Below are 27,484 nucleotides of genomic sequence, written 5' to 3' on the forward strand. Positions count from 1 at the left end.
ATACACAATGTTAGTAGCGAGGAAACAACACACTACCATAATTTCATTGTTTTGTCCCCCTATAAGCGTACATGCAAGTAACACATTCTTTGCTCTAAATATTTCCTTTCTCTGTCTCTCGCTTTCTGGGCCTCAGGTTTTGGAGGTCTTATTTTTAATTATTGAGATTTTTTCAAGGGACACTGGCCATCTGAGATGCATATTATATGCTTAAAGTACAGTAACAATAAAGGATCCTTTATCTTTACCACATCCAGAATTATAAACCAACAAAGCCAAGATTTAGTGACTGCCTTGGTGTTTTTACTCTTTTTTCTTGTGTGTTGATTTTTAGCAATAACGAAACATTTTCTAATGCTTTAAGTGGACTACACGGTGGATTATTATCCTACTTTTGATCAGGAAAGATCACTTCAAGAACAAATAGGTAGAATGTAAAAAAAACAACAAGAAAAAAACCCATACAGGATGAATCTCTAAAACTATTTAAAATACTTTCTGCACAAGTTAACCAGCATAGAATTTTGTGTTGACTACTTCAGAAACATAAAGCTGAACTTAAAGTTTGGGGTTTTTTGCAAACAACGGTGTGAAAATAGGGTAAAAGTAAGGGTATCCTAACAATACGTTTTTATAAACAGAAAATACTTCAGAAAAGTAAGTTTAGAAATGAAATAAGTTAACCAAATACTAAACATCATATGCTCACACATGCGTGTTGCATTTCTCTGGTGATCCTCTTGTCATACTCACATGATAATTACCAGTCTTTCACACGATATTAATGTAGGCTAAAACTTGTATGTTTTCCTCTCAAGCATGGTATTGTAGGCCTATGATGTTTATTGTGAAGGAGAATTACAATATCGCTGAGATACTTTTATTACAGATTACTTAGACACAGCTTAAATGAAATAGTCTCAGGTTTTAATATATGAATAGAAAGGACAAATTACTCCCCACTATGAAGGTATAACTGGTTTCCTTTAGACTCGACCTCCAGTTTTAAAAAGTCTATTTTCACCTTCAAGGTTCTTAATAATTTCAGCCTAATACTGTGACAGATCTGATTCTACCAGTTCCACTGAAGGTGTCAGCCTAATATGTCATTAGCAAGCTTCTCTTCCTTCTGTTTTTCTGCTTCCATCACTTAAAATCTCTCCAGTATATGGCACTGCTTTCAGTAACATGGATCCATATCTGGTTCCATTCAAATATTCTTTTCCTTCATGATCACAGTGAATAGTAACAGGTGTGAAGGCAATCAGATGCATGTCTTTATTTCAGTTCTCTTCCCTCATCTACCATCTTCTCCCCCATTCTTTTACCTACTGCTGATCAGAATTAAAATATAACTTTGTTTTGCCCTAGGAACCTTATTTAATTTAGAGCTTATAAAGCATCTCATGGACTTGAGGATGCTAATAACCAACAGCAACATTGTTTGTCTTTCAAACAAGTCTGGAAAACCACATTACCTGCTTCTGTAGTATCTAATTGATTACATAATTTAGAGTTAAAACCACATTAAACTTTGTGAGCCGAGGTAGAATTTAACTACAACTTTGACAGACTTTCAGAGAAGAATGAAGCAGCTTTGCAAGTATTTTCACAGTATTCTTCCCCAGTATTATGAAAAGCATGGAGGCTCCAGCGTAATAGACTCTTGCAAGAGTAAAACCCACGAGACTGGATCTGTCTTTTCTGAAACAGCATGTCTAACTCATTTTGTGTTATGGCATCCTCTAACTTCAGTAACATGTGTTTTCTGGGTAATAATGAAGCTGTATCTTTTCCCCCATGTTACATTTGTGATCTCGAAACTACAAAGGCCTTGGTTAGTTTCAAACTCCAAACTTCTATAAAACAGAATGAAGTTTGGAGCACACCAACTGGCCTAACTTTAATCTCCAAAGATTTACTTGGCAAAATACAAGAGAGAGATGTAGCAACTACTCGAACCAAGGTACATTTAAACCCCTTGCTTGAAGATTCAATCCATAAAACCTTAAATCTATGTACCTATAACCACAATACAGATATAAGCCAAGCCACTGAAACTGTCACATTATCAAAATTTACAGATTGCCTTTTGTTCTGCAAAGCAATTTTGAAAAAAGTGATCAGAAACCAGTGAACTGTTCTCTCTGACCTTGAGTTATTCAGTGCGTCACCCTCTTAGAAATGATCCTGAAAAAAATGCTGTGCCCCAGCCAGATTTCTTGATAAAATCATAACTGCTGTTCATTATGCTCTTGTGTCTGTGCCCTGTAAGGTCTGAAAGGGCAGAAGTGACAATACAGGCTTGACAAGTTTTCTACTTCCTGTAGTTAACTCACTTCTACCGACATTATTCCTGTCTTTCTGATCAAATCTATAACCATGCATACAAAAATCATTTTGGGGATTAGCTAGTCTTTTTGACTTAACCTACTTGAATCACTACGTTAAAATAAACTCTCCGTTCTACTTTGATACAGGTGCATTTCATTATTTCACTTAGTTTAAGCAATTACTTTCTAATATTTTTTGATGCATACATGGAAAATGTCGCTTATTATACAATGTGTTACGTTCAGCAGTTTACTTCAATGCCCCGGGGTGGCAAACATTTTTTCCAAGTCCAATCAACAACAGAATTATAAATTCATAATTCATATTTTATATACTCTTTAGTTCTCTGTATACTCAGTGGTTCTGTCTAAAAAATTTAGAACAAACTTTTATGAGCCCATGCAATGTGTTTTTTGTCTAAAAGAGGAAAATATATAAAACTTGCCACACCTTTACTAATCATATTAATCTAAAAAATTATCATGAACATTAAAGTGATCCTGTCTTCAGGATTATGGCAATGCTTTTTTTACATTTAAAGTAGAGATTCTTATTTATGGAAAAATACAAACATTTTCAAAAAACAGTATAGGATCTTCATAAGATCACAGAATCACAGAATTGTAGGGTTGGAAGGGACCTCTGGAGATCATCTAGTCCAACCCCCCTGCCAGAGCAGGGTCACCTAGAGCAGGTTGCACAGGAACGCATCCAGGCGGGTTTTGAATGTCTCCAGCGAAGGAGACCCCACCACCTCTCTGGGCAGCCTGTGCCAGTGCTCTGCCACCCTCAAAGTAAAGAAGTTCCTCCTCACATTTAGGTGGAACTTCCTATGCTCAAGTTTGTGCCTGTTACCTCTTGTCCTGTCACTGGGCACCACTGAAGAGAGCCTCGCCCCATCCTCCTGACACCCACCCTTTAAGTATTTATAAGTGTTGATAAGATCCCCCCTCAGTCATCTTTTTTCCAGACTGAAGAGACCCAAATCATTCAGCCTTTCTTCATAAGAGAGGTGTTCCAGTCCCCTCATCATTTTTGTAGCCCTTTGCTGCACCAGCAGCTCCCTGTGTCCTTCTTGAACTAGGGAGCCCAGAACTGGACACACCACTCCAGATGCGGCCTCACCAAGGCAGAGTAGAGGGGGAGCATGACCTCCCTTGACCTGCTGGCCACACTCTTCTTGATGCACCCCAGGATGCCATTGGCCTTCTTGGCCACAAGGGCACATTGCTGCCTCATGGTCATCCTGTTGTCCACCAGGACTCCCACGTCTCTTTCCACACAGTTGCTCTCCAGCAGGTCAGCCCCCAACCTGTACTGGTGCATGGGGTTATTCCTCCCCAGGGGCAGCACCCTACACTTGCCCTTCTTGAATTTCACAAAGTTCCTCTTTGCCCAGTTCTCCAACCTGTCCAGGTCTCTCTGTATGGAGGCATAGCCTTCTGCTCTGTCAGCCACCCCCCCCAGCTTTGTGTCATCAGCAAACTTGCTGAGGGTGCACTCTACCCCCTCATCCAGGTCATTGATGAATATATTGAAGAGGACCGGACCCAGTACTGACCCCTGGGGAACACTACTCGTCACTGACCTCCAACTAGACTCCGTGCCCCTAATCACTACCCTCTGAGCTCAGTCTTGCAACCAGTTTTCTATCCACCTTACTGTCCTTTCATCAAGCCCACTCTTCCTAAGCTTCCCTATGTGGATGCTGTGGGAGACCGTGTTGAACGCCTTGCTGACTGTGTCAGTCTATCTGTGGCAATCATCTGTCAAGCTATTATTTTAAAATAATTTCTTGAAAGATCCATTTTCAATTAAACTACGGGCTTTGCAATTTTTTCCTTCTTACCTCCCATATAATTTCAGCTACGTAATACAGACTCTTCAAACTCACATGTCTTACAAATACTACTGAATTCTATTCCTTCTGGTACATTTGAGTTCTTTAGTTTAGGATTAACGTTTGTTGTTCCTGTAAATTTTCATAATAAAATCTCACCCTTCGCAGAGGAAAAATTATGCAAAATTTATTCTGAAGACTTTCACAAAGAAATCATTAATTTCAAAAAAAGGCCTTCAACAGTCATTCATCTTGAAGGTCTTTAAATTGGGTATAGTTTGTAAATGCTCTGTCTCACTTCTGGTAGATTTTTATGTCTGAAACTCATACTGAAATTTCATAATCTATATGAGGTGGATATTTTCTAAGGATGCCACTGTAACTGATTAGAAGACTGTTTATCTCAAAAAGATTTTGTAGAACAAAAGTATCTGACAGAAACTTGGCCTGGAGTCTCAGCCATATTTCAAATTAGATTGACACTAAATCAGAAATAAAGTGATTGGTCACGAGGGACAGACTGATTTTGAATATATAGTGTTATTGTCCCCAGTTATGCAATAATATAATCCAGAATGAATTGTAAACTACATTTTAGTAATGAAATGTAATTTTTATATACTTGCTAAGCCCAGGACATATATGGATTCACATATAAACCCAGGACTGACCTGTCTGCAGTGCACTCTTTTCCTTTTTACAATCTGGTGAGATATCTGTGTGCTCTATTGGACAACAGCAGCCTTGAAAGCACCGGGTTTTCCATGATCGCAGAAAGAACAAAAAGAGCAGAAAAGAAGTGCTCCAGGAGGTACAACGTGGTACAAACAGTGAGTGGTAAACAGTGCTCAAGTGCTTGCTGTGTGTGAGAGACCACTCACGCACCCAAAACACACAAATTCACTAGACACGCAAAAATTGCTCTCCCTGTTTTACCTTAATGTATTATTCAATCCTCCACTCTACTTCCATTTTTTCAGCAATTCCACGTTCCATGTGGATTTTTAGCATGGTGACCGGAAGTGCAGGCACAGCAATGAAAACAGCAGAAGATATGAGTTCCAAAGCACTCAGTGACCTGATTGACTGTGATGGCTTTGAAGGAGTGTGCTTGGATTATCAAAGACAGATGAAGTTCAGGAAAGGGTCACCAAGAACCCACCTCAGGATATTTCAGTGTCCTTTTCTTCTAATGCACAATTTATGGGCCATCATAAATGTCACATGATTTGCAAATAATGGACAAGCTTAGTCACCTCCATGATACAAAGAAAAAAAAAGAAAAGAAATCAAAAGCACATTAAAAAACTTTAAAGGCAAACTGCAGGTTTAAAAAAGTAAGATAATTATATTGGTAAGTCGGTAGTGTTTTTTAAAAAAGAAATAAATTCTAAACTGGACTTACAGCACTGGCAAATTCTGTTCCTGGAGTCTAAAATAACAGTTAGATAGCCACAAAAACTAATACACTTGACCAGAGCCTATTTATGCTAGACAACAAAGATAATAAACTAGTAAAGCTTAAACGATTTCAGTAACATAATTAATATCAGACCTGGATAGGTTCTTAATTTGCTATAGGTGTTAAGTCACAAACTATTAAATCTCAACAATTTTCTCATTTGAGGAAGTCCGGAATTGCCAAAGCCAAGAGGGTTTTTTTTTTTGAAACTAATATATTTTTCTGTTCTGCTGCATACATCCAATTTCAGGAATTAAGTTATGGGCAATACTCCCCTATGTCTACAACTCCTGGCACTGTTTCCATCTCTGAGCAGACTGGTTCATAAAGTATATTAAAATTCTGAATTAAAAATGAGAAAATTCTCCAGTATTGCAGAAGTTACCTAACTGTAATTTAAGTAAAAGTTAAAAGAAAACACAGTTGAAACTTCTTCCATGGTTTTTCCATTTCATTATGAGCCAATGAAGAGGATAAAAGGACAAAGAATATATAAACATAACGTCCAGATGCCACAGAGGTCCTTTCTGTATGAGCTTCTGTGAATGGGTTCTATAGGCATCTATGGATTTGGATGGAGTTGTAACAGAAAACAGCAGACCAAAATCAGTAACATTACCTGCTGAAAATGTAGCATATGAAAATTTTCCAAGGACTAATAAACTCTGAAGACTAGTACTCATGCTGAATATGCAATAACTACAAAAATCAGACAGGCTGAGAGAGTTGGGGTTGTTCAGCCTGGAGAAGAGAAGGCTCTGGGGACACATTATAATGGTCTTCCAGTACTTAAAGGGAGCTTGTAAGAAAGATGGGGACAAACTTTTTAGCAGGGCTTGTTGCAACAGGACAAGGGATAATGGTTTTAAACTAAAAGAGGGTAGTCTAAATACAAGGAGAAAATTTTTTACAATGAGAGTGGTGAAACACTGGCACAGGTTGTCCAGAGAGGTGGTAGATGCCCCATCTCCGGAAACACTCAAAGTCAGGTTGGACAGGGCTCTGAGCAACCTGGTCTAGTTCATGATGCCCCTGCTCATTGGAGGGGGGTTGGACTTAGATGGCGTTTTAAGGTCCCTTCCAACCCAAACTATTATATGATTCTATGATAACAACAGTCTGTTCAATCTGCCCAAGGCCAGTAAGATCAACAACAGACAAAGCGACTTGGACCTCATCCAAGAGGGTAGTGACTCCCATATGCAGAAGATGACTGCAGGATTATGTTTGTATCTAAAGGAGCAAAGATCCCTCTGAGGGACTTTCCAAGCACCCACCTCGAAGCTACAGGCTGACCTTCCACATCTGAGCACACAGCTCTGGTTGGCCGCCTAGCTGCTGTTCCACAGGTAATCACAAATGAGCATGCAAGTGAATCCTCATGACTAAATGAATGTCTTGTGCAAATCATTACCTGCTTTTAACAAAAATGGCTTGGTTTTACTAATAGGAACAGCTTAATGAGTAAAAGGTGTTTCAGGAAATTTTGTTTCTCTCTCTGCCTCACTTCAATCCTGCATCAGGGAAGAGGGAATTTACAAACCAGCCCTTAAACTTCCTGTAACACTCTAACTTGAAGCCTCAGATCAGAGTACATAAATCATAATCACTAGTAAAGGAAAAATGCACAATTTTCAGTTTTTATTGCCCTCATGACATCTGTTTTACTGATTCAATCTTTGTAATTAATGGCAGAGGCTTCCAATATATTCCATGCGTGTGTGTATTCATGCAGTTTGTAGCGTGATTTAAATGTAAAAGAAGTAAAATACATTTATGCATTGAGTTTATCCTGATGCCATTTTATATCAACTTCTTTTGAAGAACAATGTTATAATCTTGAAAATGTCAGTGAACTAAGTTTAGGCAGGAAATACAGAAGAATTACGTACTCTTCTGCATTTTTATAAGTGATTGCAATGGGTGCTAAACCATAAAAGCCTACAAAAAAAGAAAAAACTCTGTGACACCACTAAACTCATTTCACTAAACTACATTTCCATTTTTTGACTTTTGAATTTTTCTGAGAAACAGATTTATAGTGAAAGGAGAAATTTGCCTGAGGTGCTGACATATATATATACACACATATTTATATTGGAGGTAAAAATTCTTTTCTCCCTAAAAATCAAAGACTATTTCACCATATCTTGAGTGCATAGCTTCCTTTCCTTCTATTCAGCACAGGAGTATGTGGTATACAAAACTCCTGATGCTATTTCAGCATCTTTGCAACTAAAACGTCAGAATTCCATCAGCTTTTCCAGACGGACTCACAGCGGAAGGAGTATGGGTAATGAATGCTCATGGCCATTACAAATCTTCCAGGACTACACTTTCCTAAAAGTAATTTTTTTAATATTGGACAGTCAACATGTGGACTGTACGTGGCTACAAGTATGAACCCACAAAATTATGTCATGTTAGTGGTGGCTTCAAAATCCTTGCAAATTCTGTAACTATTTCTGGCGTGACAGTGAAGTTTAGAAAGAACTCTGCCTCTTCCTCCACATGTATATTCTCCACATTTTATTTTCCAGTGCCCTTTAATTCTTTTTCTTAAAGACGTGGCATAGATTGAACCCATAGCTGTACATTAACTTTAAGATACTCAAATTTTCAAACTGAATTTATATCAAGTTTATGAAGAAGCTGTTGGTAATTTTCATTCCAATCAGTTTCTGCTGTAAAAACAAAGCAAAATTCAATGAAGCAGAGCACCAACTTGGTTTCCCAAGTGGACTTCCAGTCTAGCTTTGATTTTTGACTTGCTTTCTAAAGCAAGACAGTCGTGCTCCTTGAAGTGTAAGACTTCTATTCTACCAGGTGCCTGAAGTACACCAGTACAAGATTTAAGAGCCACAGCTCCAGGCTAGAGTAAAAATATTCTTGTCCTTTCTCAGGCGTCTGACTCTGCACAGCCCAGCTGTGACTGTGCAATTTCACTCCTTCCCCAGATTCAGCTATGAACTGAATTTTCATCAGCTCCATAGGCAGATCATTTACAGCTCTCCAAAAGGGTACAAGCCATTTTAAAACCTACTGGCTCAACTGTCTCCCACAACAACAAAAACAGATTTTCATTTCAGCACCTTGTCAAATAACCTAAATTGGTTTGAACTTGAGCTGAATCTAGCTCTAAAATAAAACTGTCTTTAAACTTCTGTAAAATTCTATTTAGTAGCTTTGTCTAACCACAAAAAAACCCCACTATTCACAGGTAATTACCTTCCTTTGAATTCATCACACAAACCCACAGTTCTGGCTGCACACTGAATGGTAAGCACTGTGGTAGATTTAAAGATACAGCATAAAAGAAGTCAAATGTTTTGACCATCTTTAAAACAGGGAAAAAGGAGGAACCAGGCTTTCATAGGTCAGTCAGTTTATATAGTTCCTGGAAAAATAGGGAGGAAGATACTCAGAACTATTTGTAAACATCCAGAAAGTAACACAAAGAGCCAACACTGACCAACAGCTCTATCAATCAAAATGAATCCCATGAGAGAATAATTGGCCTTGCAGATAACAGAAAGCATAGCTGTTTTGATGGTTTGTAAGGCTTTCTGCAGTACCTCACATGTTGTTCTCATAAAAAAATAAGGAAACATGGTGTCAATAAAACTTCCAGAGAGCAAGTGCAAAACTTGCTGGAAAATGTTAACTTGGAACACTTCAATAGTTCACTGACAAATATGAAGGATTATATATTGATTTTTCGTTCGTGGTCTGCCTCCTCCTCCAGCTTTCACGTTTTTAACTCTCTGGTCCCAAACTTGCCATAAAAGTCCTCACTCAGGTCTTTATTCTGGCAGAGCAGTAAGCAGTAAATAAAAGTGTACGGCTGAGAAAACAAAGTGTAGTACAGAGGTTCAGCAGTCAAACTCAGTCATTAATCAGTCTTGGCTTCTCTTACACATAAAGTACATTCTGCACGTTACACCATGCATTATTGCATGTGTTGCGGGTGTGTGTCAGGGGCCAAGCATCTTTGATACACCAGAAGCAGTTATCACAGCTGCATCTAACTCCTGGGGCATGTAATGCCATTTAGTCACAGCACTTAACAAGGGAGCTTAAAGGCAGTGATGGCAGACCAGAGTAGCAGTGCTGTTGAATAGGTGGCATTGTTCCTTTTCCTACTCACTCTTCTTTCCTGTCTCTTTCCTTTTCTTCTACTTCCTGATCTCCCCAGCTCTCTCCCTTAATTTTAGAAGAAGAATATCCCTACGTATACCTATAATATGATCTTTGGATTGGCCACCATTAAGCTAAGGCAAGAAGTACTACTGATTCTGCTATGACAATGTGTATTAGAAACAAAGGAGATAGTCCCTTCCTTTCTGGGCATTTAAATCACAGTAACTAATCCACACCACCCAAAGTTCCACTCTCTCACCTGCAAGTGCTTAACAGTGCAATTGGTTCTCCCACACTATCACAGAGTATATGAAACTCTAGAAAGTTATTTCTAAGTCCGTCTCAGAGAGCAGATGAATTCTTTCCTTGCCCTGGCTCCGACCCTGGCTTCCCTAGGCACGTTGTGTCACATCATTACCTACTAATGCCTGAAGCACATGCTCAAAGAAAAAAGCAGCCCTCAATTGTCATCTCTCCTTACTGTCTGCTCGAGGAGGAGCTTACTAGTCTTTTCTTTGATGGTACAACTGCAAGGTTCAGCTGTGCTCCCTTTCCTTTAGAGTTGTGAACAGAGCAAAAGCCGCCCCTTGCGCAAGCAACGCTACTGCAGTTGCTGTCGTGCTGGTTGGAGTTAAGAACTCATGAAGGAGAGGACAGTTAATATTGCCTGATGCAGGAGTATTTCTCAAACAGCCAGGGACGGTTTGGTGACACATGGACAATTATTTATTCTGAATATGTAAGAGCACATAAGCTACCACAGAAAATTCAACTGTGTGTGGAGATGGAGAACTACAAAATCTATATCCATCCAGCAAAGGAGGAATTAACATGATGATGAAGTCCCCTAATGCTTTCAGAAATTGTAATGGATCAAGTCTCAAGGACAGAGAGAGAAATTTCCTCACAAGCCCCCTGACAAGTAACAGCTACCTTGAAAAAATAGAGGACAGACAAATTAAAATTATCACGAACATAAGGTGTTACAGATCCCCAATTTTAGAGAAACAGTAATTTTTACACTTAAAATTAAAGCATTCTGATCCTTTGCAATGCCACTAAGTACAAAATCCCTATCAGACACGTCTAAGTCATGTTCTCTTACATTGCTTATTAAAATATTTATCTGACTAGAATCTCTAATTTGAGTTATGCAATAGGGAAATGGAGAAATCCCAATCCAAAAAATTATTAATAATAATAACCTACAAAATAGTATTTCACAATTAACACACTTCGGAGTGAAAGTTTCCTACAGACAGCCCACTGGAGATAACAAGCATCCAGACTCATCTCTGAAACAGTTTAGCAGTAGGTGGATAAAACGGGGGTAAAAGCCAAGAAAAACAGAATTTTGGGGTAGCATTTAAATTTGGAACAACATCTTGACTCATTTTTCATGTACATGACTCAGCATCACTGCAATTGCTTATTAAAAAAAAAAAAAAAAAAAAAACAAAAAAACCCAGAAAAATTCATGCCCAGTTTTGCTTAACTGTGCTCTAACTTTTCTCTAAACTGGAGAGAGCGTTTATGGTAAGCATAACCTAATTGATGGTTATGAAATGATGAGACCATTTAGACAGACGACTGATTCTCCATGGACATTTTTCCTCCAAGAGAAACAAGAAAGGCCTACAGCCTTAACTGTCTTTTCTGAATTTATGGTGGCAGATCTGTTTGTCTGGATTACTGTCATCTGCCCTTTTAGAAAAATATCAGTGCCTGTAAGGCTTTCAAAGATAAATTATCTATGTGAAGGGAAGATTCCATGTTGACCTACTGATTTTTTTTCCCCTATTAAGATAAACTCAAATGAGGGTTTTCTCCAAAAAGGCAATTATATTTACAACTTCCATCAAAACTATCCACTAAAAATTTGAAAGCACTGAATGTTACTATGCTTAACACTCCACAGACTGTCCCTAAAAGTTATAAGGTCTTTCTAAAAAGAGCTAACTCAAAAGGAACTGACAAGGCAAATACGTTATTATTACAGTGGTGATACTTGGGCAGAATCACCGAAGCTGCATTGAACGAGAGTGGAGCTCACCGAAGTGGTGCAGTTCGCAAATAGCAATAGATCTGGGCATCGCAGAAGTATTGCACAGATGAAATAACATCGCAAATACATCCAGTCTTTAGGAAAAAAGACAAGAATAACGACTGTCAAATAACTTGCCTACTGGTTCAACACCTGTAGTTAAATAATACAGCCAAAATTCTTTTCATAGAAAGAGATCCTACCAACAGATCCACTGCAGAGAATAATGTTATAAGCATCCTGTAAAAGCACTAGCTCACAAGTTCAGGCTGGTAATACAATCTACCACACTCAGACGCTTGCACATAACAGTTAGATGTAACTTTATGTGCTATTTCTTTCCCTATGCAAATGCAATAAAATAAATTTATTAGCAGTAAGATGATACAAATAATATTTTATTAAAGAATGAAAGTGTAAGAGTGCATAATGTAGATGGTAATGGGCTACTTCCTTCTCCTAGCAGAGAAGTATAAGATGCTCTAGGCAAGGAATGATAAATGAAATGCCTGTCCATTCTTGGTAACGCAGGAAAGACCATCAGCTGCTGTCTAGAAGTAATGTGAATATAAAACATAAGAGATTAGCACAAGCTCTTCCTGCTCTGTTTGACTAGTTACTCTCCATTTCTACAAAAAGATAAAAGAACAAAGGATCTCGTAACACAGGATTTTTGAAGGACTACAGGAAAAAAAAGGGGGGGGGGGGGGGGGAGAAACAAAATCTATTAATTACAGATTTTCATCAGCCCTGGATTAGAGGCCCCATCTTCTTTGAAGGTTCTAATTCACTGAAAGCAATAAGTACTAGTGCTAGAAATTAAAAGAAAGAATGTAAAACTGGGTTAAATGACATTACCGTTTTCCAAGTAACACTCCTAACCACAGAACAGCTAATGTTCTTTCAACAATTTAGCTCTTCATATGTTGTCTTCCCACAGCACCGAGTTAAACAGAAAAGAGTAAATCACCCTAAGCTCTTTGCACCTCCTATGAAAATAGCATGCTTACAAACTTGTGAATGAAAGAATGCAAAACAGGAACATAAATCAGTGTTTTGATTTCTAAGCTTCCTAACTTCCAAAAATTCTATTTCTGTTTTTGTTTTTCATTTACAAAAGTTTGTAAACGAAAAGCATTCGAAACTAATAAAAATAATTCAACAGTGTGAGTTGGTTACACTAAGAAGACAATTTCAACAGCGGCTATTTATATTTGAAAACTCAGAATTTCCCATTGTGAGATAGCCTACAATAAATGAGCAGTCATTGCTCAAGCTACACTTCTCTAAACAGTAAACTGAAGAAGCTAAATATAATCTCATTTTATGTCTTCAGCAGCTAACACATCCTATGTAATTTGTGGTATATACTAAGAGTAAGCAGAAATACTTTGTTCAGCTTTCAGATGTATAAACGAAGGCATACAAGTACCAAGATGTAGTTTTTACTTTGTGTTAATATACCAGCATACATAAACTGAAAGAAACTTTTTTTTATTTAAACTGATTAGCGTTGTTGTCTGACTTCCATTCTTACACTGAAAGGAAAGGTAAATGCTATTTATGCCCATAATAATGAGATAATAATGAGTTGAATCAGTCATCAGTCTTGTATACTTTCTTGTTTTGAGATTCAGATTCCAAAAATTTCAAATCAAATCTTTTAAAAATAAATCAAACCATACCTTCAGATGTGATTGCTGTTATAATTGCTTATAAATAGCTATTTATATCAATCAAAATACAGTCAATAGCCATCTACCTTCTATATCAAAACAGGCTGTTTTCTTCATGGGAATTTGAGATGAGAATGCTGGTAGTCAGGAAGGGTTACACTTCTCAGTCAAAAATAGAAAGACAGAAAGAAAGAAAACACCTGAAAACTGAAAGACTAAATGCCAATTTCATCAATGGCCTTTAACATGCAGGCTGAAGGAAGCAGAGTTTATAAGCAGCGTATAAGGAGAGTCTCAAGAAGAAGTTGCCTACAAATTTGATATTTGACAAATAAGTCAAAGATTATCATTGCTCTATTATTAATACTTTGCATAATTACACACAATAAGCTTGAGCTTGTTTGACTCACAAAAGTCTTAAAATGGAAATAAAATTAATATGCATAAGCAATCAGCTACCACTCTTGGTACTCATTCAGCCAAAACTTGATAGAAAGAAGACATGACGTCACTATAACCACTATTTTACCCTTCCTAACAATCTGAACAGTAATTTATACATAAAAATGTGTTCAGTGATCTAGCTAACATCTAAAGGCAATTCAACAACCACTTCACGTACTGTACTGAAAAAAACCTTTAATTGAATTGTAGCATAGTTCTGCAGAAAGTCTACACGTTCACGTACATGCTTATGTATTTAAAGACATTTGAGTGGACCATGTACAGTGGCACAAAAAAATGGATCTTACCACTGCAGCTGGAACTTGATGCATTTTTGCAGCCGGGGTTCCTGGGCGTGGGTAAAATTGATTAATAAACAAGCTCGGAAACCTGTATTGTTCTACAAGTTTCATTGTTTCTTGGAAGTCTTCATCTGTCTCTCCTGGAAAACCACAGATGATGTCTGTAGCAATTGTTATTCCAGGCACTCTGTAAAGAAAGTAGAAAGGAATACCGAACTAAGGACTTGTAAAAGTCTGGCTCCGTTAAAAGCTAGCGTACACAGACTTATAACTCTTCAACTTTATCTACAGAAATTGAGATCCAAAACGATCTTTGTAAAAAAAATAATGAGATTTTAATACCACTGCTTGGTAATGAAAAATGCATTTGGTACTCAGCCAAGAACACACAGAATAGAAGAAAGATATCACAGCAAATATTGGATTAGGATTGTGGCAGAAGAGTGAAAACATCTGGACCAACTCCTCCTTCATTCAAAATTATAGGTGATCAGCAGAGCCTGTAAATTTCTTGAATTCTGATTGCTTAATCCACAAAATTTATAACTTAGACTTAGCCACTAGAATTTGTAAACTATTTAATGTATTATAATACTGCTATCAAAGTAGAACAGGATATCCAATAGAGGGGACTGGCATGCCACATAACCTAGCAATTTTGAACAAAATTGGCTTTGGAGCCAGTAAGACATCTCTTAGTTACGAGTTAATTTCTAACTCGGCACTCCATAAAATCAGCCTATGCCTTGCTTTAAAAGGAAAACAAAATACTTAATTTTACAAATGCACAGGCACCGAGCTCCCTTGTTATTTAGCAAGGTCAACATTTCCTAACTGTTCCCCTTGGACTGAATAGGCAGAGACTTTCCACACAGCAGCCTAAGAGAGCACAGCTAACAGAGGCAGCCAAGAGATGCAGCAGTCAGCGCAGCAGGGTGCATAGAAGGGGGTGAAGTAAGGGGCCCCCAGTTGAAATTGTGACACAGTAGCAGTCTTAGACACGGTGGTAACATGTTACTGAGCATTTTCCCCAGTAGGTGTTGGAGTAGCCTTCCCTGCTAGGGTTGAGGCTTGCATCCAGCTCTCCCAGGCTGCAGGGGGTCCCTGGGGGCTTTCTGATGCCAGGAGAGATGGCCCTCTCTCCTGCTGTAGCTGTGGTGTCTTGGAGGAGCTGTACCTCCAAGCGCAGGAGTTATGGGAAGAAGTGAGCAAGCCAGGCAGCGTCAGAGAAGATGAAAGGGAGATCGACAGGATCTTCTCCACAACTCAAGAGCTTGAAGAGCTTCAGCCCCCGTCTGCAATAGAGAAGCAGGTAGTGTCAAACCCCCACTACCAAGCGAAGTGAAACCTCTGGAGAAGGGGAAGGATGAAAGCTGGTGACTTATGACACCAAGAAGAAAGAACCTGCCCCACCTAAGGGCTTACAACTGCAAAATAGCTTAATCACCCTCAAAGTCGAAGAGAAGCCAGATGTGCGGCCAAAGTATCTGGTCCACCTAATCCCTAAATCATGCAAGACTACCAGGAAGAAGTGGTGAGTCATCATAATGGGTGACACAGGCACACATCTGTTGACTCGACCAACCATCTAGAGAGGTCTGCTGTCTGCCAGGGGCCAGGATCTGGGATGTCATTGGGCTCATCTGGCCCTTTGACTACTATTCCCTGCTGTTATTTCATATGGGCACAAATGATGCTGTGAGTGGAAACCTGGATAGCATTAAAAGTGACTACAGAGCTCTGGGGGATAACAGTCAAGGGCATGAGGGCTCAGGTGGTGTGCTCCTCGTCAGGAAACACTTTTTCACTGAGGGTGACTGAGCACTGGCACTTGATGCCCAGGGAGGCTGTGGAGTCTACCTCCTTGGAGATATTCAAAAGTAGTCCCCGGCAATTTGCTCTAGGTGTCCCTGCTTGAGCAGGGCAGGGTTGGACAAAATGACCTCCAGAGATCTCTTCCAACCTAAACCCTTCTGTCATTCTCTGATATGGGTCAGAAAAATGCGTCTTACAACCAAGAGATTACTGCATGGTATTTAGAGAGCACTCTATGGGACCCAGGAGATATCAGCTCAGTTTTCCAAATCTGACACTAGCCAGCTGGATGACCACTGCCCAACAAGAAACTGGGAAACCACAGCACTGTTTTCTATTCAGCCTGCTCATGTGAAGTGAGAATAATGATAAACTTCTTCCGCAGAGGGGCAGAAATGTATAGTGCTCATAAGTGCTCAGTGCTCCCTGCTGACACAGATGAGACTGTGTCTACAACACAGAGATGATTCTACACTATCAATAACAATGATGAACCAGAGAAAATATGATTCATGAGGAAAAGTAAGAACCCCATAAAGATATCGGTGGTATCTGACTTAAAGCTGGCCCTATTTCAAGTGGGGGGAATAGATGAGACGACTTCCAGAGGTCCCTTCCAACCTAAATAATTCTACAGTTCTTAAGTAGGCTCCAGGCAAGGGAACAGCTGAGACAGATTCTTTTAGGGGTGAATGGCATAAAGACCACTGTCACAAGCAAAGCTCACAGCTTAGCTTAAGAAGGGGTCTCCAACCTAAAGAAATGGCTGGAAGGCTTCTCTTCCTTTCATCTGGACAAGAGACAGCAGAACTCTAAATACAAATGCGTATAATCCAAACCACATTTATAAAGCATTTGAATGGCCAAAGAGAACTATCATTTCTTATTAGACAGTACATCACCACTGAAAAAATAATGCTGTGGTTACAGTGGGTAAAGAAACTTGAGTTTGAATAACTGAAAGAAAAACTTCCTGCAACAATGAGCTCTACGGGAAGAGGAGAATCTGTTGGCAAAAGACCCAAGAAAGGGGAAGCAGACAATATTGTTCTTAGTAATTTGATTAGGTGCAATATTAAAGCACGCATAGCTTATATTCACCACAGCAGCCTTCTTACAAACACTATATGCTCGTAGATATATTTTGTGACTTTTTTTTTTTTTAACTTGAAAGAAACCAATTTTTTACTTAAGTATTGGCAATGAGCTTATATTAAAGCAAATGTCTTGGCCTCCTTTTTACATGTGTCTGCATATATAGTTAGCTGCACAGGAATTTATTAGACATTATATTATTAGAATCTTCTGTCACCTTTTCCTCATGAAAAATCTCCACAAAAGAAACCAAATTCTGTCAATTCCTTTTTTGAGTTCATGAATTCAGACTCCACCATTTGCGATGAAGTTAAAACATGGCATTTGAATGCCAAATCAAAACCAGTATAAAACTGAACATTTTCAAGGACTTGGCCCAATAATCATAAGTGGGAAACACATGCTGAATATTGCACAGAACAGCAAAAATCCCCAGAGCTGCTGGCTGAACAGCCTCAATTACCGTTGCTTTCTTAAGACTGACAAACTGCAAGATATGAAGTTTTGCTTGATATCAAGTAACCATAAAATTCATTAGCTTTAATAACTGAGTGAACAGAGAAGCACTGTATTCTGCAACATGATTTTGTTCACATCACAAATATCTTGTGCAGTAATAGTAAGCTTATGGAAGAAAAAGTACATTACTTTAAAAATCAGTATCACATAATACATAACATCAGCTGCCATTTCTCAGAACACGAACAGAACGTTCATTACATTTGACAAAACCATTTTAATGAAGTTATTTTAACCATTTTAATGACACTATTGGCAACAGTCAAAGAATTTATTACCAATGGTAGTAGTAATACCATCCTTTATAAAGGTTTGGTTGTTTCTATAGCAACAGGAATTATAAGGTCCAATCAAGCTAGATACAATAAAATATGCTCTTTTTCTCCATAACACCAGTTGTCATTCAGTTAAAAGGAAATTACATATTTTAAAAATTCATCAACTCTACAAATGTCTGAACTCCATTTGGTGATAAGGTGTTAATTATCTTAGTAATTAGATTTCTTCCTAGATGGAATTATTACACACAAAGAAAAGCCAGGGTATGAAAAGAGAATAAGGACCACAGTGTATTCAGCAACAGCAATTAATTACAGTTCAATCCAGTATGACTGCCTAAAATGTGACATTGCATTGTGCATTTTTATACGGCAGTTGATTATATTGTTTAAAAAGCAGTTTTAAAAGGGGAAAAAATCATGATATTTCACTCAGAACAAAATCCAGTTACTGACAAAAATCAAACTCTTAGCTTTTCTCAAAGCATTGACAAACACAAGTACTATTAGTGCACATGCGAAACATACTTTCTTAATGAAAAAAAAGGGAAAAAGAATAATTGTGGAAAAATATACAACACATATACACTTGAAAATTAAAGTGACCTTTAAATTTGAAATTCAAAATTTGAATTTTGACCTTAAAATTGAAAATTAAAGTGACAGTCTGAAAGAAAGCAGCACAAAATTCCTCCACAGATTCAGATGATGTTTAAAAAATTGTTTCAGCTATGAAATGCGACACAAAACTACACAAGAAACAATTTCTTGTGCATCAGCCAACATTAAATTGTTTTTTTTAAATGAAATGCAGTTTATCTATTCTGCAGTAAACAAATAAAAAACTACTGAACACCCCCAGTAAGCATTTTGTAACATTTATTACATAAATGCATTTACAGTAAGTCTAAAAATTCAATTGCAGCAAATGTTTTCTAGGGTCAGTAGCGAAGCTCCACAACACATTGTTCAGTGAACCAAGAATACCGAGTGGTCCTTATGAAAGATAAAACGATTTTAAGAAAGCAGAAAGTTGCCTTCAAACATACTGGATGCTCCTTATAGCCTAGCTAATGGAGGTGGTCAGTCTGTTTCAATACTTCTGAGCATAAAATGACTTAAACTTTGCAAGCCATTTTAAGCCCTCATAATCCTGACAAACGCCTAGAAAGACTGTATGCAATCATTTTATCTGGCCATCAGAAATCTTGCAAGATTTTTTCTCTGAAGACATACTGTCGTCTCCATTCACTCAACTTTAGAAACCAAGAAAAGAGAGTCCCAAGTCGACTCTCAATTGCAACACTTCACAATAAAATTATGGAATTTCAGAAAAACATGAATTTGAGGAATAATCAATGCCATGTATGAGATAATACAGCCCTAATCCTTAGGGTTCTTCACCATTCTCTCCTTTACGTCCCTCAACATTGACAAATCCCTTCCACCTACTCCAGCAGATTTATGCTTTGACATCCTGAACCAGACCAGCAACATAATCACCATCACCTTGGGTGGTTCTGACCATTCAAAAAGAAGCAACTACTTCATCTTACAGTAAAGAAGTATTCTTTTCGTTGTGATGCTGTAAGGACCAGCACACCCAGAAATGATCGTGAACAAGTGCTGAGAGGACAGATACCCAAAGGTGCACAGAAAGGAGGAACAAATGTGTTTGAAAGGACACAGAAGAAATGCAACATCTTATCCTTTACCTGAAGAGGACCCAAGTCAGCCCCTCAGGTCAGAGAAAAAAGAGTGTTCTACCCCCTCAAAGGAGCGGCTGATGCCTGGAAGTGAAGTTGTGGATGAGTAAAGAATGTGCTGTGGTTAACTGCTGCACTGAGAACCGCCTCCTCACAGCTCCCAGGTAACTAAGTTAGTTCTAAACAAGCCCAGAAGCAGCGCAGTCATAGCCTCACAGTGACAAGTTTCCTGCTCTTTTCTGCCCAGGGGACTTAGTTACCAATGTTACAGAAAACAGAAACTGGACTAGCAGTAACAGGAAAGTATAGCAGATGCTACAGTGACAGTCACCATAGACCGATTTACCAAGAGGGAAGGTAGAAAACTCTTAATGGAAGGTAAGTTGGGAGTGAGATGCAAAATCCCTGGTCATTTGACTTAGCAAAGAGATAAAAGCGTCAAGCTGCTAAAAATACCACTGTGAAAAAAACCCCTATTTTCACGGAGCATGATGTCTAAGAAAACCAGCTGCAAAAGTGTGAAACTTGCTAGGATTCAGGCGTTACACGGATCATTTCATGTGGCTTTGGTTACAGCAAACGTTTCCTTTAGCAATAACCACTACAAACCAAGTCCACGCTCAAGGAAGAAATTATGTAAAGGAGCTAAAATGCAATTCATCAGCACCTTCACCCACTCATGTGACTACCTGAAATCCTTTTGCATGATCATATATTCTTCCCACTTCCCTTTCAGCAACTAATATTTAAATCCAGCAATGACTTAAAGGCACCAACACACTCTTAACCCAGATCCCCCACCTCCAAACCTTCTGGTATAACAAAATACTGGATTAGAATAAATAGCTATATGAATAAATTTAAAATGCTATATGTTCTTACAGAAGGTTACAAGAACTGCCTGGGAAATCCAGAGTAATTAAAGTCAAAACAAAAAATGCGATGACCTAGCAACTTCTTGTTTCGTAAATTAGATATTTGCATTGAAAAAATGTTAGGAAAAAAAAAGATGGAACGCTTATGAAAATAAAACCAGCTTTCTCTGAAATGTTATTTCAGCCTCATAGGTTATTTTACATTTTAAAACCTTTCTGCAGTATATGCCTGTTAGGAAACCTGCAAATGAAATGAAGTTAATGGATGAAATAATCTGGAGGTATCTGACAGTTGGTCTTTCAAGAATATTTGCAGAGCTTAACAGGCATCTCAACGTGCCATTTTGTGTTGGAGCTGAAGGAGATGTTCGCATCTTGCCCATGACCACACACAGTCCTCCAGAAGGCCTTCCCCGCCCCCCCCCCCCCCCTTTCTTTTTTCTCTACAAAGCCTAGTCTTGTGGGATTTCTGACTTAAGCTTGAATTGCTCACTGAGGAGTCACACGAGCTGGAACTAGCACAAGAGAAACAGACTGCTCAGCTGGAAGCACTGCCTCTTTCAAAGGCTAGTAACAACATGAAACCTCACCCTGCCTCTCTTGCCTATATGGAGATTAACCTGAGGATGAAGCCATGGGAAGATCCCCACACTTTCAGAAATCCTCCTGCGCTTCTCTCTCTCCACGGACTATGAATGGAGCACAGTACAATGTGCTCAATAATAAATTAGGAGTACAATATACTCCTAATTTAAGTGTCTGGAGTTAGTGGAGTAAACCTGAACATAATTTCTGAAGCGGGGGGTTTTCCGTCTTTTTCAGTTTATGATTTACCTTAGGTTATGCAATGGATGTACAGACTTCTAATAAATGGATATCTACCCACAATGTTTTTCTTAGTAATCTTTTCCATATGCACTTAAAAGTAGCCCAGGATGTACAAGTTCCAAACCTCCGTGGCAGAAAAAAGAGCTCTTTTAAACCCTCCTATCAATTGCTCAACTGATTTACACATGGAGTGAAACTGGAAAGTACCTCGGTTCAATGACAATAGACATTTCATTAACATTTCTGTGTGAAGCCTTTTAAATGATAACAGACCGAGCCTTACAGCTAGATATAAACTCTCATTTGGTTAGGCTGCTTATCCCAATGCAGCTATATATATATCTTGAACAACAATACTTATGAAACTTTTAAGAAAACAAGCAGTACTATTGAGTTCACCCCAGAACTTATGTTATTAATTCTTATATGAAATTCTATTTAATGCTGCCATTTCCTTTTCCAGTGTTCAGTTGCTCTAGACACGTAATGACATCATTGCAATTATCAGGATAAATAGTGGGCTATTTTGCATCTAAATGTAGGAAAAGTAAGGAAGATCCAATCGTGACTTCTCAAGACAGACATTTAAAATACTACTATAAAATTTAGCAATGAAAGTATATGTGGCAAGACAGGACAGACATTTCACAGACTGCAATACAATCTAAAAGAACAGAGAGACAGCAAAATATTGGAGTGAACATGGCCAGGGAGTCAGACCTCAATAAAATAAATATAAATAATGTAAAAGTAGTATCCATTTCCACTCTTCTACAGTTAGAATTAATATCTTTGACTTCGGGCTTTGTTTAAGTCTGAGGGACCTTATGTTTGCTTCTATCAAACAGTCCATCAGATCGAGCCAATTGAAAAGATGAATTTACTGCATTTAGATTGAATTTCTATTAAATGTGTAATAAACTGTACTGGAAAAAAGCTAAATGTATACTACGTTCCACAGTGTCAGATAATGAGAGAAATGGGTGAAAGCTGTGGCCTCACTCTCTAAAAAAGAAAGCTGCTTATATTCAATGAAGAAAAAAGTTTATTAAATAAAACTACCATGCTTAAACTTCATTATTTTTGAACTGTGTTGCGTATTAGTTATTCAGGCCTTTTGTTTTAATTACTTTTAGCAAATTTAGACCTGTTTACAGTGTATATATTTCTATTAAATACAATAGCATGAGATTCCATGCTGGCAGGAAAACACACTAACATCTTTCATTGGTGTACGCGCTCCCACTGCAAAGCAATTGAATTATTTAAAATATTTTAAAATGTTCTCTATTACTGCCTAACACAACTCCAGGATGTCTCACAAATCAGTCCTCCTTCACCTTGCAGTTTGCCTGCAACAAAGTAAAGATAACTTTATGTTTTATTGTTTGTAAAATCTACAATGGCTTCATTTTTAAGTCAACTCACTTGTTTACTTTCACTCAACTATTGAAACACTGGATACTAGCAGATGTTTAAGTAACTCATATTTTGTTTATGTGTGTAAAATGCATAATTTTAAGAGTTTGTTTTTTTTTTTTTTTTTTAAATTGTTTTCACATTTTGGGACCTACCTCTCTGAAACTGATGCCTAAGACACAATAAACCAGACAAAGAAATTGTAATGCTGTATTGTTTATCTGTTGCTTTTTTCTAAAAAAATAACAAAACAGACAAACAAAACCCAGGCATGACCACAGAGAAACCCCCAGAGTATTTCTTCAGAGTATCCCTGCAGATTTCCCTGAAGAAGAGTGTATGCACATACACACATGGGAGAATAATTGTCAAGACCATAAATCCTGCTATTTAATTTGGAGGTGATTCATAGTGAAACACTTCAGATTTCATGGGTAGCAGAAACTACGTATTAAGTCTAGCCTTACTGCTACAGAGTCACTGCGTGCACTCTGCTTTTTGCGTTCCACGCCTTCCAGAGCACTGAAGGCTACTCTTGGTGGTGATTCCCACAGGGAACTCATTACACCTGATCTTTGTGATCTGCAGCAACTTCCAACTGATTCGCAAGCGCAGCTTAAGAGGTTGGGTTTGAACTTTGGAATCATCAGTGGGTTTGATGCAAGTCACCTTACAAAGGCTGTAGAATAGTAGCTGTGATCAAGATACACAATCTAACACCTCTCAGAATTTAGCTGAGAGTGAGAATGGGTATTTTTTTATGGCTGTTCTTTTCCAAGCCCATCTCCTGACCCTAATAGAGCTCTATCAGAAACTGGGCTGAATGACACCTGGGGACAGCTAGGAGACCTGATTTCCAGAACTGAACTTCAGAAGGTATAGGTACGAAGACTTCACGCGAGTAGGGACTGTGTCTGCCGTTGTTGGGGAGTAGTGACCTAGATAAAAAGTATATTTCATAATTAGCATAGCTCACTGCCTAAGGATGAAAGAGTACAAACAGTTGATACTCTCCTTAAACGATTATAGTGAAGGTTGCTAGAGTTCCTACTAAATGCAGCCCAAATGTTTTATAAGAAACATTATAATACTTCCCATTATCAATTTTCTTAAAAGAACAAACAATTAAGGCTTGGACTAACATTATTCAAACATAAGGTGTTCTACTCTTCCCATAAAAATGAAACATTTTACAGAACTTCATTACAGATTTAGAACTTCAGATCATTATTGTTTTATGATTAAAAAATGAGCGACTTAAGACAAAAAGCTCAACATCCCTTCACTTCATTTCCATTCAATCTCTAATAAATACCATCTGCTGTGTACTTTAGGGATATAATACCCGTCAAAAACTCAGCCGTATTATGAGAACCGGCACCAAGTTGATCTGAAATGCATATTTGAACAGATGTGTTTAAATTACATCTCTCCGTCTATCCACATGCATAAATTCAGAATAAGCGTGTGTTGATTTAAAATGCATAAAAAAGGGATTTGGAGATGCATCAAAAGTGAACAGCATCTCAGTGGATCAAGGCTTGCATTACTAAAGGTCATCACTAAAAATAAAGTTTGAATTTATTAAAGGTTGCACCAGGGAACTGTTCTTGGGAACTGACTTAATGTTTGCTGCACTAAAGCAGCCATTGAAATTACACTAATTTTCTATGACCCTTCACTGTTTAACATTAGAGCTGTCAGGCATGGTCAGAAATAATAGGATCTCAGCCATGAGTAGCTAAGAATAGCAGTCAGTCTGATGTCAGTCTGACACAATGCTTATTACCAATACTAAATGTCTTGGGCTCTGAGGACCCATCCAAGTCTGTTTCAGTGACAGTCATTTAGCTTTTCACTCTGACATAGAAATCGGGCATATAAACCAAAATGATTAACATGCCTTTTTCGCATGATGAAACCAAATGAAAAAATTGCAAGCAGTGCTCCATTAACAAATGGCAATTAAAAAAAATTAAAATCTTTCTGAAGCCCCCCGCCCTTATAATCTACAGTCCTATGATGTGTCAGGGACTTCGAAGGTAAGACAGATCAGACCAAAGGTCCACCTAAGCCCAGTAGTCTACTGCTAGCAATGGGCAGCAGCAGAAGCCCAGGGAAGCATTTAAGATGTAGAGTCCCCCAGAATCCCCTCCTCCTTCCAACAACTGAATTTTGTCAGAGTTGTTTTTGTAATCAGTACCTTGTGATGGCCTTCTCCTCCATTAAGTTCTCCAGTTTCCCCTTTAACCTAAACCTCTCCATATTGTAACCACTTGAAAGAAAAAACCAACATCAACTCTCTCTCTTCTGAGCCTCCCGCTTGCTAATTTCATTTGATGTCCCCTAATTGTTAGACTGGGAGAGACCAGTAGCAAGTCTGTTCACCTTCTCAGTACTCTTCACAATTTTATTGACCTCTGTTCTAGTCCCGCTGTTAGTACTTTTCCAGACTGAAGAGTCCCTAATTTCCTTTGTGTGTCAGATCTGTCATACCTCTCATAATCTCTGTTAGTCTTCACAGTAACATTTCCCAGTGTAACATAGCCTTTTTGAGAAGGGTGTTGACAGCATTTAACAATACAGGCACAATGAGATAAAAATCTCTTAAAAGTATTTCTAGAATTTAGATAAATGGTCTGCTTTTTTCATTTTTCTTTTGGATTTGGGTTCATTTGTTTACTAATAAGCAGGTAGAAAAAGATAACGGACCTTACATGAGGTAAGGGACAGGAGAGAAATGCCAATGACAGTTGTTTATTTGTAAGAAAATGCAAGTACAGCATTGGTAAACATTTCACAACTAGAGAAATTTTACACCCCAAAATCATTACAATACACTACCTTTAAGACAGCTGTGTTCTGAAATTTACTTTGAGAGCAGATTCTGCAACAGGGACAACAAACTGGTAAAGATCCCTTGACAATACGGTCCATGTTAAAACTCAGGAAAATGGGACTCATACCACTGCTTTCCCCTGCTACGGGAAAACAGGAACTGTCAAATAAAAGATGGAGAAAACAAATTCTCTCCTCCACAGAGATACAAACACTCTACTGAGTCCCACTTTACCTGCTTCATATGAGAAGCCTGGAATTACCGGCATACCTACATCTTCTTCAAATCGATATCAGCCTCTGCCTCTTTCGGAGCTATTACCAAATAGAAATTCCGAAAAGCATAACTGCCATTAAAAGAGACCGATCGATGAATTCATCCATCTGAAAAATAAAGCTGAGCAGAGATGCCGTCTGAAAAAGTCAAGGACTGTGCAACTACTTCAGCTGGATATTAAATAGTTGGGGAGCAATAGCCCTCTCATTAAATTATTTCCCCTTAAGGTATGAATCAGATGGAAGTGAATAACGTTTTGCAGAAACACACTGGCTAGGTGAAGTTTTAGAAAATAAATAAGCTAGAGCTGGCACAAAAAGAAGGCCAAGCACGTTTCAAAGACAGGCCAAAGTCAGCAATGTGGGGTAGGGGGGAACAGAAGAAGTTGTCAAAGGAGTAGTAGAATGACAAGTTGGAAGACTTTAACAGAGAATTTAACATCTCTATCTGAAGCAGAACCAAGAACGGATCAAGGAAGAAAATGAAGAACTAAAATTGCCAGATGTTTTATGCCAAGGTTTTAGTTCAAGATCATTTATATTAAGAACTTCTGCAGCAGAGAAAAAGAGAGGCGAATGGCTGCTGGCAAGACAGACATTAAAGCAAAGCAGATTTTGAGGAAAACATGTTCAGCTCGAAAAAGCTACCCCAAAATCACTGACAGATTTAAAAGGGGCATAATTATCTCACATCACAAGCTATACAAACAATTTGGCTGGACTTTTTTTGGTCTTTTGTGAGAAATCATACATGAAAATTTTTCCAAACATTACAAACATCCACATGGGAAGTATTGAGGTTGTGAAGAAAACAGCAGTTAACAACACATGCATGAAGTGCACTAAATTTAACATAATCTCCACTCCATTTTCAAAGTACCCAATGAAATATAACTTGTACCAAACCAGTTGATCATCCAAAACACATCAGCCTATATGCTACATGCCTATCACATAATGGTTTAGGGTGGAAGGGACCATAAAGATCACCTAGTTCCAGCCCCCCTGCCCTGGGCAGGGACACCTCCCACTAGACCAGGCTGCTCAAAGCCCCATCCAGCCTGGCCTTGAACACTTCAAGCCATGGGGCATCCACAGCTTCCCTGGGCAACCTGTTCCAGTGCCTCACCACCCTCACAGTAAAGAATTTCTTCCTAATATCTAATCTAAATCTACCCTCTTCCAGTTTGAAACCATTACCCCTTATCCTATCACCACATGCCCTTGTAAAAAGTCCCTCTCCACATTTCTTGTAGGCACCCTGCAGATACTGGAAGGTTGTTATAAGGTCTCCCCTGAGCCTTCTCTTCTCCAGGCTGAACAACCCCACAGTACTCAGAAAAGGTGTTGTTGTAACTAAATATCAGAACCACAGATTTGAGAGAGACAGAGAGGCAGGTAGATCAGCTGGGGCAAGGTTTTTGCAGCTGTAAGCAGTTTTCCTGAATGCTAGCCAGAGACATTTAAAACACAATTCACGTACTCTTACTGTAACCAAAAAAGCAATGCACTTTTACACCAGACAGTTATTGCTGTACATTGCTATACATTCCTAAATGTGACTTTTTCAGAAGCAGTATTTGTCATGAAATG

General features: G+C 38.4%; 1 protein-coding gene across 4 annotated transcripts in view; it reads right to left on the reverse strand.

Annotated features, from left to right (window-relative positions):
- The window catches only part of CDKAL1 (CDK5 regulatory subunit associated protein 1 like 1), a 427,625-nt gene that overhangs the window by 98,988 nt on the left and 301,153 nt on the right, over window positions 1-27,484 (reverse strand). For all 4 annotated transcript variants that reach the window (XM_063325809.1, XM_063325812.1, XM_063325811.1 and 1 more), the window contains one exon: window positions 14,249-14,429. In XM_063325809.1, coding sequence (XP_063181879.1) covers window positions 14,249-14,429 — 181 coding nt within the window. The remainder of the gene's footprint in view (window positions 1-14,248; window positions 14,430-27,484) is intronic.

The sequence above is a fragment of the Chroicocephalus ridibundus genome, chromosome 2 (genome assembly GCF_963924245.1).
Source record: "Chroicocephalus ridibundus chromosome 2, bChrRid1.1, whole genome shotgun sequence".
In the NCBI taxonomy this organism is placed as follows: Eukaryota; Metazoa; Chordata; class Aves; order Charadriiformes; family Laridae; genus Chroicocephalus; species Chroicocephalus ridibundus.